Below are 17,623 nucleotides of genomic sequence, written 5' to 3' on the forward strand. Positions count from 1 at the left end.
CTGACTCACTAATTTCGTCTCTTATGCTTCTGGCGGTTAATTTTTCCGATACCCTGAAGGACTAGCTCCAGATTCCGCAGGTTATCTTATCTTTCAGGTGCGCCAACCCACCTCAGCTCCATAGGTGCTAAGGCATCTCGTCCTTTTTGCCATCTTCATCCTCATGAGAAACGTCTTCATACATCTTCAATAAAGCATTTTAATGATCCTTGGCCCGAGTGAAATACGGCGATAGCACCTGTGTCGCACACTTCTTCAACTTAAACTCAAATTCTGCGAACGCGCACTGAATTGCCCGAGAAGCCGAGGCTATAGCAGCTCTTTTAGCGGTTGTTCGTCTCAGGCTTCGTACTTTTAAGATTGTATTGCTTGGATTCGCTCTATGCAACCTTTGGCGTCAGAGTCGACTTCTCCTTCCCGGCGCAGGCCGCGCTTAGACTCGTCATCATCAGCATCTTCGCCTTTTGCCAACACTTCTAAGCGAGCGCGCTTCGACATGACTACCGCCAGAGCGCGGGGCAAGCTGCCCGAGACCGAGACTATCGACTTGACGCAGCAGCCCTCTGCTTTCAAACCCTATGCTGGTGCCAAGAAATTGGTGATCAAAAACCTGCGAGCGCCGACAAATCGAGACAACCAGGTAGCAGAATACTATAAACGAACAGAGAAGGAGCTTGATGGTGCTTTGGAGGCAATCTTTGCAGGGCGGACGCCAGATGTTCCTCTTGAGAGGCTTTACAGAGGCGTTGAGGATGTTTGTCGCAAGGGAGATCCGGCCAAGGTATATCAGATGCTCAATGAAAGAGTCGACGTGCATCTGCTACGTATTGTCCTGCCAAGAATCCAGAAAAATGGACGAACTTCGAACCTCGACACTCTAAAGAATACACTGGAAGAATGGAAGACCTGGAATAAGCAAACGGTACGTCTCTAGTGCCTGTGCAACTTCAAGACACTAACCAATTGCTTCCCAGATATTGATCCGTTCCACATTTAGCTTTCTTGACCGTACATATCTGTTACGAGAAAACTTTCCATCAATAAACGACATGGCTATTGGTCAATTCCGCAAAATGGCATTTCCATCGCAAGTGCACTCATACAGGAGCTCTATAGGTGCAAACCTTATCATGGGTATATGCGAATTGATCGAAAATGACCGAAGGGGTGGAGGCCAAACTGAGCCAACGTTGCTAAAAGACTCTATCATGATGCTATACGTTCTGGGTGTCTATGTCAAACACTTTGAGCCCTTCTTCTTGGAGCAATCGCAAAAGTATTTCAAGGAATTTGGCGAGGCCTGGAGCACCTCCAGCCTCAAAGATTACATCCTGGTTTGTGAGAAGCTTTTGAAGAAGGAAGACTATCGATGCATTCAGTTCAACCTCGACAGTACCACGGAGAAGCAACTTATGGATTCTGCTCATTCACTCCTGATTAGCAACTATTCCGAGAAGCTTTTGAATGGTGGTAACCTAGGGAAGCTGCTAGCCGAGAGAGAAGTCGAGTCAATGAAGGCTTTGTATGACTTGCTTCGACTATCGGGGATTCAGAAGAAAATGAAGGTTCCATGGGGTGAGTACATAAGAACAGCGGGAGCAGCCATAGTCAGCGACAAAGAAAAGGGTGATGAAATGGTTCTACGCTTGTTGGAGTTACGACGCTCGCTTGATCTCATGATTCGAGACGCTTTCAACAAGGATGAGGACTTTCTCTGGGCCATGAGAGAATCATTCGGCAAGTTCATGAACGATAGAAAGGTTGCGTCTTGTTGGGAAACAGGAACATCAAAGATTGGCGAGATGATCGCCAAGTACATCGACATGCTTTTGAGAGGTGGTCTGAAATCACTACCCAAGGAGCTCCTATCCGACTTGAAGGATCGAGAAACGGCACAGAAAGAAGGCCAGGCCAGCACTGGCGATGAGGACGCTGAGCTTGACAGACAACTTGACCAAGCACTCGAGCTTTTCCGATTTATCGAAGGCAAAGATGCATTCGAAGCCTTTTACAAGAAAGATCTGGCCCGGCGATTGCTTATGGGTCGAAGCGCAAGCCAGGATGCCGAGCGGAACATGCTTACCAAGCTCAGAGGAGAGTGCGGTGCTAACTTTACGCAAAACTTGGAACAAATGTTCAAAGATCAAGAGTTGGGCAAGGACGAAATGGAGTCTTATAAACAATGGTGCCAAGGCAGTGCTGAGCGAAAGGCTCCTCTGGACCTGTCAGTCATGATTCTTTCGGCTGCTGCCTGGCCAACATACCCTGACGTCCGTCTCAATTTGCCTGATGAGGTCGCTACACAGATTGAGAGGTTTGATAAGTATTACAAGAATAAGCATACAGGTCGTGTGTTGACATGGAAGCACTCATTGGCCCATTGTTCCATCAATGCCCGTTTCGCCAAGGCTCCCAAGGAACTCCTTGTATCCGCCTATCAGGCTGTTGTTCTTATGATGTTCAACAGCGTACCTGATGGCGGCTTCCTCGCCTATGAGCAGATCGCTACAGGAACTGGTCTCCAGGGCGGTGATCTTAATCGCACTCTTCAGTCACTTGCATGTGGTAAAGCAAGAGTGCTGACCAAGCACCCGAAAGGCCGTGATGTCAAGCCCACAGACACTTTTACATTCAACAAAACTTTTACGGATCCCAAGTACCGAGTCAAGATTAACCAGATCCAGCTCAAAGAGACCAAGGAGGAGAATAAGGCAACACACGAAAGGATCGTGCAGGATCGACGATTCGAAACTCAAGCTGCAATTGTGCGAATAATGAAGAGTCGAAAGAGCATGGGCCATTCAGAGCTAGTGGCAGAAGTGATCAACTTGACGAAAAAGAGAGGCAGCATTGACACTTCAGCGATTAAAAAGGAGATCGAAAGGTATGTGACACAGTGTACGGATTTCTTTGTTCAGCGACTAACGATACACCCAGTCTTATCGAGAAGGATTACATCGAGCGAGAGGGTAATGCATATGTGTACCTGGCTTAAGACTTTGTGGTCATGATTAATGGTTTAGAGCAATAGCTCAACGAGAGAAAGAGCAAGGATACTAGAGCCATATCTTCTCTTGAAATTTACATGAATAAAATTGGTTCTCTAGTAATGAAGAGAATATATCTTGAAGCAGGCGATAAAGATGACAGACATAGGAATCGAACATGTAACAAAAAGGAAGCGAAGAAAGGGGGGCCATAGGGGACAAAGTAAGCAATAGTAATGTTAAGCAGTTGAGCTACTTCGCTGAAAGATTATATGTTTATTTCAATATATAAGTAGGGAATACTGACTCTGGAGAAGACTGTGATTGGTGCTGATCGTGGTTGTGGTGATGAATGGGGCGTAGATGCCTAGACGGCTGAAGTACGATTGCTGCCTTGGGTCTTTCAACAACTACACCAACAGTGGATTCCTTTATTGTCCTATTCACCATTGACCTGGTTGCCTGGTAGGTCTATGAGACTCTTTAGAACGGATCGCTGGCATTTAGTTGCTTATTTTTTACATCGTTATGTGAATACATCTGCGTATGAGAGATGGTTAGAACAGCGATATTTAGATTGCATGGATAAGAAGCTATTCAAGTAAGACCTGCAAGCGGATACTGTAATTTGGAAACTTCTATATACAGAATAACACTTTAGTTGGGTTAAGTCAAGCCTGGTTGATATCGCTAGAGTTTGCTTATGTCTAGGGTAGCCGACAGAAAAGTACAAGAGAGCTGCCAGCTGTCTCGATATCATTATAATGCCGGTGAGGATAATACTCTTTATTTTGTTCTTAGAGTATTTTAATATAACTAGACCTGAAACTTATGCCACAGAAGCTGCCGGCGATATAAGCTGTTTGACATAGCATGGTCAAACACACGGTGATCAGACTTATACGTGGTTCCAGACAAACGAATTTAAACATGAGCAAGACTACCAAAGCCAAGACGCAACAAACTTGAGAGATTGGTAGGCAGGAAGGACATGGCGACACACTCAGCAGGATTGGCCTAATGGTCTCCACCAAAATCATGCCTTCAGGATTATAAAGCAACGGCAAGGCAAACGGCTGGAGGGTGTGCCATACAGTTCACAGGCAGATTTAGTAAATATGTACCTAGAAGTCTAGAATTAGGAGATTTTAAATCCAGGGATGTTAAAACGCCCGGAGACAAAGGAACCCCTCACAAGGCAACCCCGAGGCAGAAGTTTCGGTCGCCCGATCATAGTTAGTCTCGATCAAGTCGAGGGTGTGTCAAAGTGCAGTGTCTGGGACTGCCTTGAATTTACCCTCCCATACATATTCATGGTGTAACCTCAGTTCTGACAACGGCTAGTTGCCTGATCACAATCGCTATTCTGTGCCGCCCATCGACTCTATACTCGAATATGCTTGATAGGTCACACGGCCACGAGGTGGTTAGATGTTGTACCGAAGAGACGAGTATAGTAAAGTGTGTTGTTGTGCGCTGGATAAGAACTTGATATTCGTACTCGAGCGTCTAGTCGAACATCCAGTTATATGAAACAAAGTGAAACTCTACAGCACTTGACCTTTTTTCACTTTCGCCTCGTTTTAATATGGCATTGGTTGTATTAGTCTCGACGTATGAGAAGCCTTGTAAGCCATCCACCAGCATGAACCTACGCCGCAAAACCACGTATAGCATAGGTCACTCCACCTACATCCTATATGCATCGCATATTTCTATGTTCGACATCGTCTACACTTTGCATCTTTCATTATGCCTTAGCGTGTTTGGGCAACAGAACAGCTGACACTAGTATCATCGTGCATAAAAACAAGTGAACAAGGAAGAGTGTAGAGTGACGCTGTAACTTGCCACCATTTGCATTTTGTATTGAACAACCAAACATTCGTCACTAGAGATTACGTGGTGAGCAATTCCTTCACCGAAAATGCATTTTATGCGGGATCAGTACTGATATCAGGATATGTGCCAATCAGAGTAGAGGTGGGATATGCGTACTCTATAACTGATGTGCTAGGACTGTTTCTTTTCCTAGACATGCACATCATTCAGCTTACAACAATTGTTTGCATACCCGAGTTTACCGTAAAGCTACAAACTACTGTACCAACCAAGAAACCTTCTAGTTAGTCTCAGTTACATGCTCCTTGACACAAAGATTCTTCGATATGTCCAACCTTGACCCTGTCCTTCAGTCAGCCTTTGTCCGCCCTTCGCCCTGGTACTGTACTTGTGAGACTATTTCCATAAATTGATACCACGCTGCATTCCTCGATTGTGGCAACATGTTGTGCTATAGTCTCTGTACAAAGTAGTAGTACAGCGCAGCCCTGGGTACATCCCATCAACGAACGTTAACGCCCAACATGTTCGTGGATATTTCGAGTCAGAGCCTTGGTGTATCTGAGGCAATTATCTGATTTAACAATCCTCCCGAAGAAATCGATGCAGGGTCCTCTCACGTCTTGATAATTGTTACGCAACGTAAAGATCTCCAGATCATCGTCCGTTGGCCGCGAATAACTCACTCACCGAGCGCGGCGTAACACTCCTCGTAGACTTTGAGATGCACCATAGGAGTGTCGGGAGATCACCGCAGCTTGGAAACGGCGATCGCCTTGCTTGCATTTCTTAACGCGCGCAAGCAGAACAGGCTGTCGGTGCCGAGTCACAGATCGACTTGAGTCAGCCTCTCGGCAACGTGCCTCATCGTTCGGTGGCCGTATAGAGACAAGATGCGGTAGCACGGGATGGGGTCTCGTTCGAGAAGTTTTGATTTGAGTCGTGGGTTTTGCCGACATGTCAATGCAAGCCAGCAGTCTGGCCGCATCAACCAGGCGATGTTTGACGTCGGACAGTATCTAAACAAAGAAAAGAAAGACAACTCAATCATATACCGAACATACTAGACTGTCTCGGTTGCTTTTTATGGTTTAGTCAAGATGCCTTGAATGTAGCTGGACTGCAGTAAGTGGCTGTTGGTAATGGAGGTATGCAGGCGAACCACTTCAATCCATCGAAATGCGGCCACGATAGGGTTCGCGACTTGGACTGGCTATACTAGATATCTTATTCCGTTGTACAGGACTGATTTCTTTAACCAAATGAATTAATCATGGCCGCGTCACTCCGGAGTCCTCAAGTTGATACGTATTTCCGTACAATGTCTATTGGAGTTCAAATAGACCTCGAGTCGCCCCACTGAGTCTCATCAACAGACACAGACACAGACACAGACACAGACACCATCCAACTCTATCAGTTCATATATCAAAAAGTGCAAGAAGCTTGCTCAACCACAAGCTCGACACACTTGTCTCAGTACGGCTGTGCCCCCTCTTTACCTTCAAGCTTGCATTCGCCCTCCCTCTTTCTAGTAGGACGCACCCTTTAGCATCTCGGCAGCCTCACTTTTCTATCGCACAAGTGGTAGAGATAGGAGCCTTTGACTACCCCAGAGTTGTGCCTATACAAGCAATCCATTGCCATTTGTATATATCAGAGCCCTATCTTCCCCTTCTTGGTGATTTCAATCCCTCATTGGAATTTGCAAAACACCAACTCAAGGCTAATCACAACATGGCTAATCTTCATCCCTCTGGGGCCATGCCTCGTGATATCCCACCACAACTGCATCAGCAGGCCCAAGCCTCACATTCTGGGCGTTCCATGCCTCAGAGCAACGGCGTCTCTGCAAGATACCCGGCATATGTGCCTGTCAACACGCAGCCCTATCACCATCCCCCACTCCCACCCATGGGCCTGCATGGTTCCCCAGATATTCAAACTTCCCAAAGCAGAAACCCTCAGAGATACAGGGCTCTGCGCCTTGAAAAGGCATCCAGTGATTCCTCTTGGGAGGAGACCATCATCTCTGAAAAGCCCATGTCTCAATCTATGATTCGAGATAGAATCGATTGGCTCCAGAAGAACACAATATCCGTTGCGAAGAAGAAGCAGGAAAAGAATGAAGCCATCCAGAACCAAATCGACAAGGCTCAAGCTGATCTGACCAGAGAAGACCGTGATGTTCGGTTCTACTATAAACTGGTACAGCTTGAATCCGAGTGGCGGGCGGCAGACGATCGCCGACGAGATGACAAAAGTGAGCGGAGTTCCAGAAGGCACAGAAGCCATTCGAAGAGAAACAAATTTCCCAAGTTGGAGAGAGTAGCAATCGTTGCATACTTCGTGAGCACGCCTGCTGCTGATCGACATGGCTCTAGACCTCATGGTACGAACATGCTCCCAAAACAGTCGAAGCAGACCTATCATTCGCAGACTGCCCAGAAGAATGCGCAAGGTTTACCTCCTGTTACTCTCGCTTCGAGTTTCGCTCGTCCTGTTCCTCCGAATGTTCACGGATCGGCACCCCCAGCGACTGACTCAAAACCAAAAAGTCATCCCAAACCTATCATTACTCAACAGACTGTTGTACCTCAGGCCCCTCAACCACCCCAAGCCCAACCACCTTACCAAGGTCCCTTGAATATGCCAAAGCAGAATGGCATGGCGCCGGCAAGTCATAACGTGGTGCTACCTCAGATCGTGAAACCCGCAGGACCAGCACCACCACAGGTTTCTGTTGGACAGCCGCCGAAGCTGCCACCGATTCAACTTCCACTTCGCCCACCTCAAGTTCCAGGGCCTCTATCAGTACCAAACGCTCCACCAGCAAAGCCACCAGCAGGCCCAGTGAGAGGAGCCACTGATGCAGGCAGACAGCCGACTGCACCAAAAATAGCAATAGTAGAGTCGAAGCCAAAGGTCAGGGATAACATAGAGATCTATCATGTCTCAGACCAAAGCTCCTCGTCATCCGACAATGGCTGGTCGGAAGATGAGAGTGAAGGTACGACACCATCATCCATCAGTTCAGACCACAGCTTGCAGCAGCGAGGTCGAGGACGAAGTCCCAAACGCACACATTCAGACTATCACAGAAACGTGATCATCCAAGATTCCCGTCAAGCTGAAAAACGTGATACACCCCCACAACGACAACGTGTGCGATTCAACTCCCCAGACTACCTCTACCGAGAAGAAAGCCGCTCGCCAAGGGAAAAGTACCATGCCCGATCACGGGCAGAAGAGCCATGGAGAGCAGAGCCACCACGTATCATCCAAGTACCAAGGCACAGCGTCCGCCATGTGCCTGGTCTTTCAACTCGACATGACACTTCCAATAACAAAGACAACATTGGCGAGAGACCACTGGAACGGGCAAGATTGAACGACTCTCATCATGAACATGACATCCGAAGAGACAATGACCGTTTCAAGTATCTCGAAGAAGATGCTCGGCGGCGACGAGATTTCAGGGAGAGGCGAAATGATCGAAGAGAAGACGGCGATAAGTACGAGGGATCAGATTCTCGTTGGAGTGAGCAGCAAGCTCGAGACTACATGCATCAGAGGGAATCACGCCGTTCATATCGGCATAATGGCTGATATCGAATCAAAGGGGAATACAAAGAATGATGCGATCGAGAGTAATAGGGACTTTGTTTCATGTCGGCTTGAATTGATTTGTTTTGTCGCCTTTGTTGAACAGGCTTGAATTTCTCATTACTTTTCCAGGGCGGTAGAGTAAGGTCATTACGCGATATCGAATTAACAAATTTAATGTATCACTCATCAAAGAAATAAATATCAACAACAATGATTTATTGCTGTGTCCAAGTTGTTGAACTGTACAGTGCCCTGATAGGGGAAAACATACTCCCTGATGTTTAACAAGAGCCTAGAGGTATCATGTTGAAGTTAACCTAAGGCGCGCTCATGGTAACCTACCTACAGTTACTAAGACAGTCCACAATAGGCGCATTGAAGATGGATCAGCCCAGACTGTTCGTCCCTTCTGTCCATACCTAGTAGCTACTAAGGTACCCACTAGGCTACCGCAGCTGGTAACGGCAGAAAGCTACACACCGCCTAAAACAATCATACAGTAAACCAATCAAATAGCTTGATGAGCTCTCTAACTGGGGAAGTCAACAAGGCGGCTGGAGTGAAGAATCTCAAAACCACGACCGCTAACAACAGTCGACAAAAAGATTCAGTATTTACGATTCGTCACGCACCACGGTGCAATCTTCTCAGCTCGCATCACCCGATAGCTATTGCCTCTAGGATCAACATGCGACAGTCTTGAACCGCAAAAATGGCCGATATCACCGCTTTAGATGCCCTACAAGCTTTCCACCAAGGGCTTCTATCATTACGCGAAGGTCGCGTCGAGGGCGCAGAGACGCTAGGAAATGAGTTCTTAGTCCAAGTTTTCGAGACTGGGTTGGGGAAGTTCTGGGATAAGCCAGCCAGGAAGAATGATAACAGAAACGCTGTCAAATCTGGTAAGGAATCTACTGGCGCAACAACCATCCTCCATTCCATCTAACACAAAGCTTAGGCAAGGTTGTAATCGACGGTGACGAGTATTCGATAAACGATAACTTCCAGCAAGATGTCCTTACCTTTTCCGACGAAGTAGAGCTTGACGAACTTGAATCTGCACGATGTTTACTAGAGTCGCAAGAAGACCCCAATACGCTGGGCCGATCGCTCCTCGAGTGCGCCATCATCCGATTCCACCAGCAGCGAAAGTATGTTCTCGATATTGTGCGACTTCTCCTCGAGATAGAAGGTCTCGACGACGATATTGCCGATGCGGAAGCCCTTGAAAGCGTCAAGCTATACGTTGCTGAACGCTTGCTCCAGCCCAGTATGGGCGCCGACACTACAAAAAGAATCGTGCCTAGGTGTATGGCTTCTATGAGGGAGATTAAGGCGTGGCTTCAGAAGATAGGAGACAAGATCGCTGCGGCCCAGACTCTCGGTCAAACTACAACTAACGGCGTCTCGGAGCAGATGGAGACCATTGAGTTCTCCAGGGTGAGTTTGATGCAACAGCACGAATTGCTGGGTGTAATACTTTGCCGGAGTATTGAAATGAGACAAGGATCGACACAGGACTTTCTTGACTTTGTATCTGTTCTCCAAAAGGTAGACAGGTATGATGCCTTGTTAGTTCACCTTGTTCCATCTATCGGAGCATACATTTCGGTTTTCGGGTCTGCCGAAGGCGGATACGATCTCATCAAGGCCCGCGAGCTGCACGGCAAGCTATTCCCTACGGACAGTTCTCCGTGGCCTTTGTCACAGTTGCAGGCCGCTTTCAGGGCTTGGTGGCTTGCAGAGTACAGTGGCTTCTATGTCGATGACCCCCCTGAGGCAGCAATCCCTCCCAATACCGACCTGGATGAGGAGGACCGACAGCGATCAAAAGCATTCCTGGAGTCTTTGAAGGACGGATCTTTCGACTTCCTGCTCTCGATTGCGGCCGATGTCAAGTCGCCGGATTGGCACGACCCTGTAAGAGCCGGTATGCGCAAGTGGCTACAGCGCAAGTCTCCTGCTCTTGCACCTGATGCAATCCCTTTCGCCGATTTCTTCCAGATGAGTCTTATGCTACAGCTTGAGGTGTTTGTTGACGGCTTCATTTCCAACCTTCCTGATGTGCTTCGCAAACTTCGTGTGGAGGAGGATGAACAACGCCAGTCTAGTCAGACACATGAGCAGGATCTAGACCTCGAAAGGTTCTTGCTGATCATTGCATATGCTTACGAGGGTCGGCCAGATGCCGCCATGAACTTCTGGTCTGACCCCGACAGTAACCTGGCTGGTTTTATGCATTGGGCCTCTCGCAGGGCGTCGACGCCTCTGGTGACAGCGTTCTGCGAGATGCTCCAGGCTATCTCGGAGAACGAAGAGTGCGCTTCTGCCGCACACGAGTTCCTAATCGATGAGGGTCATCATTCATCCGGAAAGATGAGAAAATCACAATCATTAACATGGGCTCAAATTTTCAAGGAGCTGGACTTTTTCTCTGCCAAAATCAGGCAAAAGCCGGCGCCACCTCAGGCGATACGTTATCGTAACGAGAAGATGAGCAGTGATCAAGCAGAGACTGAACCAGAGTCGGCCATGATGCTTGAATGTTACCTTCGTCTTATGTCAAAGCTGGCTAGTGAAAGTGAGACGACACGCCAGTTTCTCCTCCAAAACCCCAACTATAGCCTCGTCGAAACATTGTTTGAGCTTGCTAGTAGCAACATTCCACCCCGGTTACGCGGCTGTACCTTTATGGCTCTCCGAGCCCTGATGGCACGCAAGTCGCTACAGGAGGGTGCTCTTATGTGGAATTGTCTCGATCAATGGGTCACTGGAGAGTATTTCCTCCACCCAGTCACTTCTCATCGCCAATCGCAACAATCGCCTAGTGTCTTCATGGAGCGTATTTTCGACGAGATTAGCAATGGATTTGAAGATCCCGAATCTTTTATCCAGCTCCTGCTTTCTCTTATATCCCCAGCAGTGGACAGCAGTCCCCTTAACGACGGACTGCCATTCCCAGAAAATCTTGGCTCTTCCTCTCGAATGCCCGGTATTGAGATTTACGTCGACTTTGTGATGGGCTTGGTATTTGCCCAAAGGGCCAACGACCTTCAGGATGTCAACCAAACTCGTGTCTTGCGTCTTAGTTGTCTAGAGTTCATTCTAATCTGCCTAAACACCTTCAACGAAGATCTTATCATCATGGCGAATGAAACAAATATCAACGTCGATAGCGTCATCGCAACTACCGACTTGGCGACCTATGTACGAATGCATCCTTTTGCCCGAGTGATGGAATGGATGTTCAACGACAAAGTTATGGCAGCTCTTTTCAACACTATTCATCAAGAGCCCGCGGATGTAGGAAATGCTTCGCCAGACTCTCCTCTAATTCTTGGCATCTTGCGTGCTGTCGAGGTTATCAGCAAAGTCCTTGATCTCCAAGCTACATATCTTGAGCTTGTTCGACCCATTATCAAGCTTCAGTCAAATCAGCGCCGACCACCTGTGGCGAATGCTGCATTTGCTTCATTTGAGGATGGTTTGGTTACGCGGCTGAACCTCGTTGTTGATTTGGGTAACTACTGTGGTATCGGGCACCCAGAGCTGACGCTTGCGTGCCTGAAGCTGCTTGAAAAGATGTCATCATCCTCGAAGATCACCGCTGTCTGGTCGGGATCCAGTCGGCAAATGCACCGCAACAAGGCTATTGTTGCTCTAGAGGCGAATGGTGAACACGAGACAATCTCACGATCCTTTGTCTCGGAGTTGATAACCCCTCTGGAAACTGGGCGCGAGGCAGACTCCCCAGCTTACGTGACCAAAATCTACATTCTCGACTTCCTATACCAATGTCTACAAGAAACGCTCCGCAAGCCTACAATTGCTCATCTGCTGCTTGGCTTCAAGTGCGGCATTGACTCTCTTTCCGTTGAAGCTAAGGGTGCTTTCGCTTCCAGGAATTCTCTTTTTCACACAATACTGAGATTGCTACTTGAAGCCCCGTCTGGTGATGCCCAAGGAATGCGACAATGGCTGATCGCCATCAAGTCACGCGTAATGCGCATCTTGCATATTCTTTGGAGCTCTCCTCTATCCGCCCCTGTGGTGGTCGAGGAGCTTCGCGAAAATGAGATCCTCTTCCACCTTTTGCTTCGTGAGACAGTTATCAATCCTGACTTACCTTGGGAGGGTGAGAATGTCGCTCTGGTCCAGTTCCCTGTCACAGATGGAGCTGTGGCTTTGATTGACTTCTTGTCGCTTCGAAGCATGAGTCTGGAATACGTCGCAATGGAACTTTGCAGCATAGCTCAAAATCGCATGCCGAGTGTCAAGCGTCGCATATTTGAAGCCTTGAATGGTCAGATTATTGGAGAAGGAAATACCCCCATCCCAATTCCTACAATATTTGATCTTTACGACTTCTTGCTCCCGGAAGGTGTCTGGGAAATCCCCTTACCCCCTCTCCAATACTATAAAGATCTAGACCTTACAGCTTGTTTGGAGAATGATACTGACGGTAACCAAATTTACAACCTCGAACGCGTCAAGGAAGTTCTTCTACTAAAGCGTGGCGAAGCTCACGATGCGGGTGCACTGGTTGCAGCCCAGGATCTTGTTGCTTTCGAACGGGAAGAGAGCATGATAATAGAGTACCTCATTTCCTCTAATCGACAGAAGCAACTGACAACACAAAGTCTCAAGGTCCTAAAGACATGGACCAAGCTGCTTTTGGTCATGATTGAGTCAAACGACTTTAAGGGCTCGGCACAGATCTCCTTCTTCTTGCAGGCTTTACAATCGATTCTACCCAGTTTGGAAGCATTTGCTTCCGAGCGACCGGATGAGGCTTTTGAGCTCGCAAAATTATCCAAGATCCTGCTCTTCAAGCTCGACCTTTCCGCATCTGCAGATGACAAGCAAGGCTCAGCCATTGGCAATCTGATCAGTGACAAGCTTTTCCAGCTTTTCCAGATCTGCCTGCAAGCCATTGGCAAGTGGGCTGGTACGCCAGAGTTAAGATCCATCTACTACAGCATCTGCTACCGCTACCTGACTGGCATGGCTGACCAGGGGCCACTCACGTCCAACAGACCCAAGACGATCAAGACCATCCAAGTTTATGGTGAGCGGTTGCTCAATGTTATCTGTGACGATGCGTATGGCGGCGAGGCGCAGTGTCAGACATCGGCACTCATCCTTCTTAACGCCCTGATTAGCATGGGTCACCAAGAAGGCGATGATTATGTCGTCGAGACTCTGAATCGACTTAACTTTATTGGAATCATGGTCGATTCGCTGCGAAATATTATGCAAGAGTGGCAGGAAGTCTTCACGTCAGGTGTGTTATATTGACTGTTATCATCAGAGACATGGCTAACTCCCTAATCTAGGCACTTCTGAGCAGCAGAATTATCAAAACGCACGTCTTGCTCTTCTCCTCGAACTTGCTCAAACTCGTTCTGGGGCCAAGTATATCCTGCATTCCAATCTTTTCCGTGCCCTTGAGACCTCTGGCCTCTTTGAGGCGGACCCTGAGCTGCAAATTAACAACGCAAACCCGCGCGCTCTCGAGCAACATTACGATCTCCTTGCCCAAGTGGTGCGCATCGTGGGCGCCGCACTTGTTTCCCGTGGCAGCCATAATGTTGTTCAAGGCCGCCGGTTCCTCACTGACCATCGCATGCTTGTCACACATACACTCAAGCGCAGCGCTGGCATCGGAAGTGGGAACGTGGATGAAGGCTTGGACCAGAAGATAGAAGAGTTGGCTGAAGGTTTAATGGTTATCATCGCAGCGACACGATTCCTCGAGGTAAAAAAGCCCTCGTTACACATGCCAAATATAATTAACTAACGGTCAATCATAGTTTGAGAACGAGGGTGTCCCCGAGCCTACGCAGCAGAGCCATGGGCTTTTCCACTAGGCTAATTACAACAAGAAGAGGGGGTACTTTACCTGTAGTCTATTGAGATGGGATATAAAGTTGCAGAGCTACACGGCGTTGACAGGAAGGAATGGATAATATTGAGTATGTGGTTTTAGTTAGTGCAAGTGAAATAAACAATCAATCACCTTGGTAGACGATAAAAAATAACGTCATTCCATGCTGCATCCACTTGTTTACAGAAGGGCAAAGGCTTTGAAAGGCGGCATATCATGTTCGTCATTTCCCATAACTCATGCAGTATTGACTCAACATATAACATGAGCAGGGGAAACGGTCGGATCGTTTTCTTGAGTGTTTCGACTGCAAAATCTCGCTGTCCAGCGTATAACTCACCCTTCACTCTTATTCTTTTGTTTCGTGTTACAGTTCTAGGGGCAGTCTCGGCGGTCTGCAACATTCAGTCCAAAAGAAAACGAATCATAAATTTATCTCAAGTCTATACGCCTTATGCCTTTCTGCCTGGGTAACAAGTGGTAAGACTTATGTTTTTTATCCATACAGATGTGCTTTCCACAGTCACGGCATGATAAGTGTCACCTCCCCTGTGTACTCCCAAAGCGCCATTTCCTGAACGACGCAAAAGTCGCGCTCACATGTTAAACCAATGTATCCGGTGTTCTCCTTGTCCATGCAAATGCTGGGTATCTCGTCTGACGCCCCAAAATGATCCGCCTTCGTTATGCTAATGAAAAAGAGAAGAGAAAAGCACTGTTACTCAAATGAGTTTCGTGTGCCAGTATATTGAGCCTGGAGTAAGCGGTAAGATAGATGAATCAGAGTAGGCTGTTAAACTCTGAATCATAAAGCCAAATTGGTCAGGTACCGTGAAAGCGAAACCAGATCTCCCACGTCATCCGATGCTGCTGTCAGGCGTGTTAGGATAAATTGTTGGCTTTGCGTTTTCCTTTACGCGTAGCAGTCATGAGCTTCAATTCAAGAGGCCAATATCCTTTGGTCTTGCTGCTGTAATTCTCCCTTGACTTCATGTCAAGCTTTTGCCGGCACATGGGACACTTCCCTTTGGTGGCATCAACGCAAAGGGACTGATGTAAACATGAAGCGCAATAGAGATGACCTAGAAGTGAAGGTGTTAGAAAATTCTCGTAGGACGCAATAGGTAAACAAAAAAAGACTCGTAAATAACTTACCACAATGTGTTACTGTCAGATTAATGCAGTCATCCATACAAATCACACATTGAAAGGCTGCAAGTTTGACACGGTTGTCCTTCTCTGGCTTCTCTATGTCATCAGGGACTTCGTTCGTTTCGGTCAAATCGACCGTGTCGTAATCTTCGTTGGCCTCAAGATCGACAAAGGCGCGAGGGGGAGGGCTCGAGCCGAATAGTTCCTCAACATCCATTTCCTTTTTTGGTGCCGAGCTCTTCTTCTGCCTTGACGATGGTCTCGTAGATATCGTGTTCTCGTTCGCAACTACAGTGGATGTCCGTCGTCGTTTGCTCGTGTGCGTAGAACCGGCCCGGGTAGTAGCTGCGGTACTTCGTCGAAGAGCAGGAGGCATAGCGTCGGAGAAGGAGCTGGCAGGGCTGTCGAAGAGAATGTCGCTTTCGTCGAAGAGGTCAAATGTAGGCAGAGTTGATTGAGATTCGCCGGCTGCGTTAGTGGAAGAAGAGAGTTGAGTAGTGCTACGCTCAGGACCCAAGAAATTAGAGATGCAATGGTGAGCGGCAGAGGGGTCGCGTGGGGCGGTAGTGGCACTGGCAACTGCACGATGCGGCGCGGAAATGGAAGCCTGAAGCGCTGCCGTTTGGCTTACACCTGGAGTTTGAGCTTGACTCGGCTGTGGATCTGTGTTCGTGAATGATGGGTAAGTCGATGGTGAAGAGAAGTCGCCATCAACCAAATCGATGAGATCAGGACTGCTCTCGATAATGGCAGAACGCAATAGATTATGCAGTTCGCTGTTTGGATTGTATTGCGCTGAATGCTCGTTCTCCAGAATATTAATTGGTGGCAGCTCAACGTTTGCTGATGGCAAGTTGGATGCCCTTCGCCGAGGCGGCGTTCGGATGTCTAGAAGAGGTAGACCAGGAGGGGAATCAGAGGGCCCCGGCAGTTGTGTTGTTGTAGTTGGGCTTGAGCTCCTACGAGCGCGACGAGTGTTGGAGATCAAGGGTGGCAAAGGAAGCGAGGAAAATGATGTAGTCGGGCGAATTTGGTTGTATTGGCCACCGGTGCCACTGCTGCCACTACCGCTGCCGGCACCCTCTTGTTCGTCAATAATTCCATCAATCTCCAAGTCGATTGGCCTTTGTGAACGCGAACGTGAAGATCCGGCTTCAGTTCCAAGTAGATCCGGAGATGAAATGACCCTGGTGGACATGGAGATTGCAATGGGAGGAGCGTAAAATGCGTCTGCTGGGTTCCAAAACAAGTCCAGGTCTGGGTCGCTGTCTATTTCAATCGTTTACAAATGAGCGTCAGGAGCTACTATCAACGAAAAAAGGAAACGCGCAAGGACATTGGAGTTATAAGATTCGACCGAAGGGCAGTAGAGGCCAAAAGAAGCAAGTAGATGGGTGAGGTAAGCAGATCAGACAAAAAGGAAGGAAGATAGAAGGAATAGAAATTATTTCTAACCTTGAAACAGATGAGAGAAGGTTAGATCCATATACAAGAATCCTTGCTCCATTGTTGGGCCGAATTGGAGGACGTCACGGGGGAGAAGAAAAGGTGCAAGCCGTGGAGCATTTACTAAGGCCTATTTGAGTGCTTGGAAACCATTAGTTAACTGACTCTTTTTTTTCCCCACTGCTAAACCTACCTATGCAAATTATTTGAATTTGACTTGCCAGGTGGACTAGGCGGGCCTCTGCTGAACTGTGCTGGAATGGGCCTAATCGGATGAGGCCAGGGTGTGGATATTAATGGGACAGATGATGAAGCAAAGACAAAGAGACACAAAGGCCAAAATGCTTTCTGGCGTTTGTTAACAAGGGGGATGTGAGTTCTTTATGAGGTACCGGTAGATAATGTTAAGGAAGCATTATCCTGGCGGCTGGACTGAGCTGAAAATAGCTATCTGGTTGTAATGGTCAAGGAAAGGAAACATGGGAAGGAAGCCAACAAGTTTTAGGTTCAGTAAAAGGCCCAGTCTGGATGGGAGGGAGGGGAAATGACCAGCCATCCATTGTCATCCATGTCTGGCCAGAAGTAAGTTGGGGTGAGTAACGCGACAGTAACTACATGCCTAGGTACTGTACAAAAAGTGGTGTCTTGTAAGGAAGAAACATCTTTAGCTGTAAAGCAACACTTTTCAAGCCTTCATCTC

At 47.8% G+C, this 17,623-nt stretch overlaps 4 protein-coding genes across 4 annotated transcripts; 3 read left to right on the plus strand and 1 right to left on the minus strand.

Annotated features, from left to right (window-relative positions):
- Nucleotides 1-496: 496 nt before the first annotated feature.
- Nucleotides 497-2,995, plus strand: FPOAC1_008142 (uncharacterized protein; the record flags this gene model as incomplete). The annotated part of the gene is made up of 3 exons (XM_044852587.1): nucleotides 497-922; nucleotides 975-2,884; nucleotides 2,938-2,995. 3 exons carry the CDS (start codon nucleotides 497-499, stop codon nucleotides 2,993-2,995), a joined length of 2,394 nt encoding a protein of 797 aa, XP_044705257.1.
- Nucleotides 2,996-6,566: 3,571 nt separating this feature from the next.
- FPOAC1_008143 (uncharacterized protein) lies at nucleotides 6,567-8,438 on the plus strand (the record flags this gene model as incomplete). The annotated part of the gene is made up of 1 exon (XM_044852588.1): nucleotides 6,567-8,438. One exon carries the CDS (start codon nucleotides 6,567-6,569, stop codon nucleotides 8,436-8,438), a length of 1,872 nt encoding a protein of 623 aa, XP_044705258.1.
- A 712-nt stretch (nucleotides 8,439-9,150) lies between these two features.
- On the plus strand, nucleotides 9,151-14,308 carry FPOAC1_008144 (uncharacterized protein; the record flags this gene model as incomplete). The annotated part of the gene is made up of 4 exons (XM_044852589.1): nucleotides 9,151-9,340; nucleotides 9,397-13,722; nucleotides 13,775-14,196; nucleotides 14,252-14,308. 4 exons carry the CDS (start codon nucleotides 9,151-9,153, stop codon nucleotides 14,306-14,308), a joined length of 4,995 nt encoding a protein of 1,664 aa, XP_044705259.1.
- An 899-nt stretch (nucleotides 14,309-15,207) lies between these two features.
- FPOAC1_008145 (uncharacterized protein) lies at nucleotides 15,208-16,984 on the minus strand (the record flags this gene model as incomplete). Its single annotated transcript, XM_044852590.1, has 3 exons — nucleotides 15,208-15,407; nucleotides 15,481-16,746; nucleotides 16,933-16,984. The coding sequence occupies 3 exons, from the start codon at nucleotides 16,982-16,984 to the stop codon at nucleotides 15,208-15,210; spliced, it is 1,518 nt and encodes a 505-aa protein (XP_044705260.1).
- Between the last annotated feature and the right edge of the window lie 639 nt (nucleotides 16,985-17,623).

The sequence above is a fragment of the Fusarium poae genome, chromosome 3, assembly GCF_019609905.1.
Source record: "Fusarium poae strain DAOMC 252244 chromosome 3, whole genome shotgun sequence".
Classification (NCBI taxonomy): Eukaryota; Fungi; Ascomycota; class Sordariomycetes; order Hypocreales; family Nectriaceae; genus Fusarium; species Fusarium poae.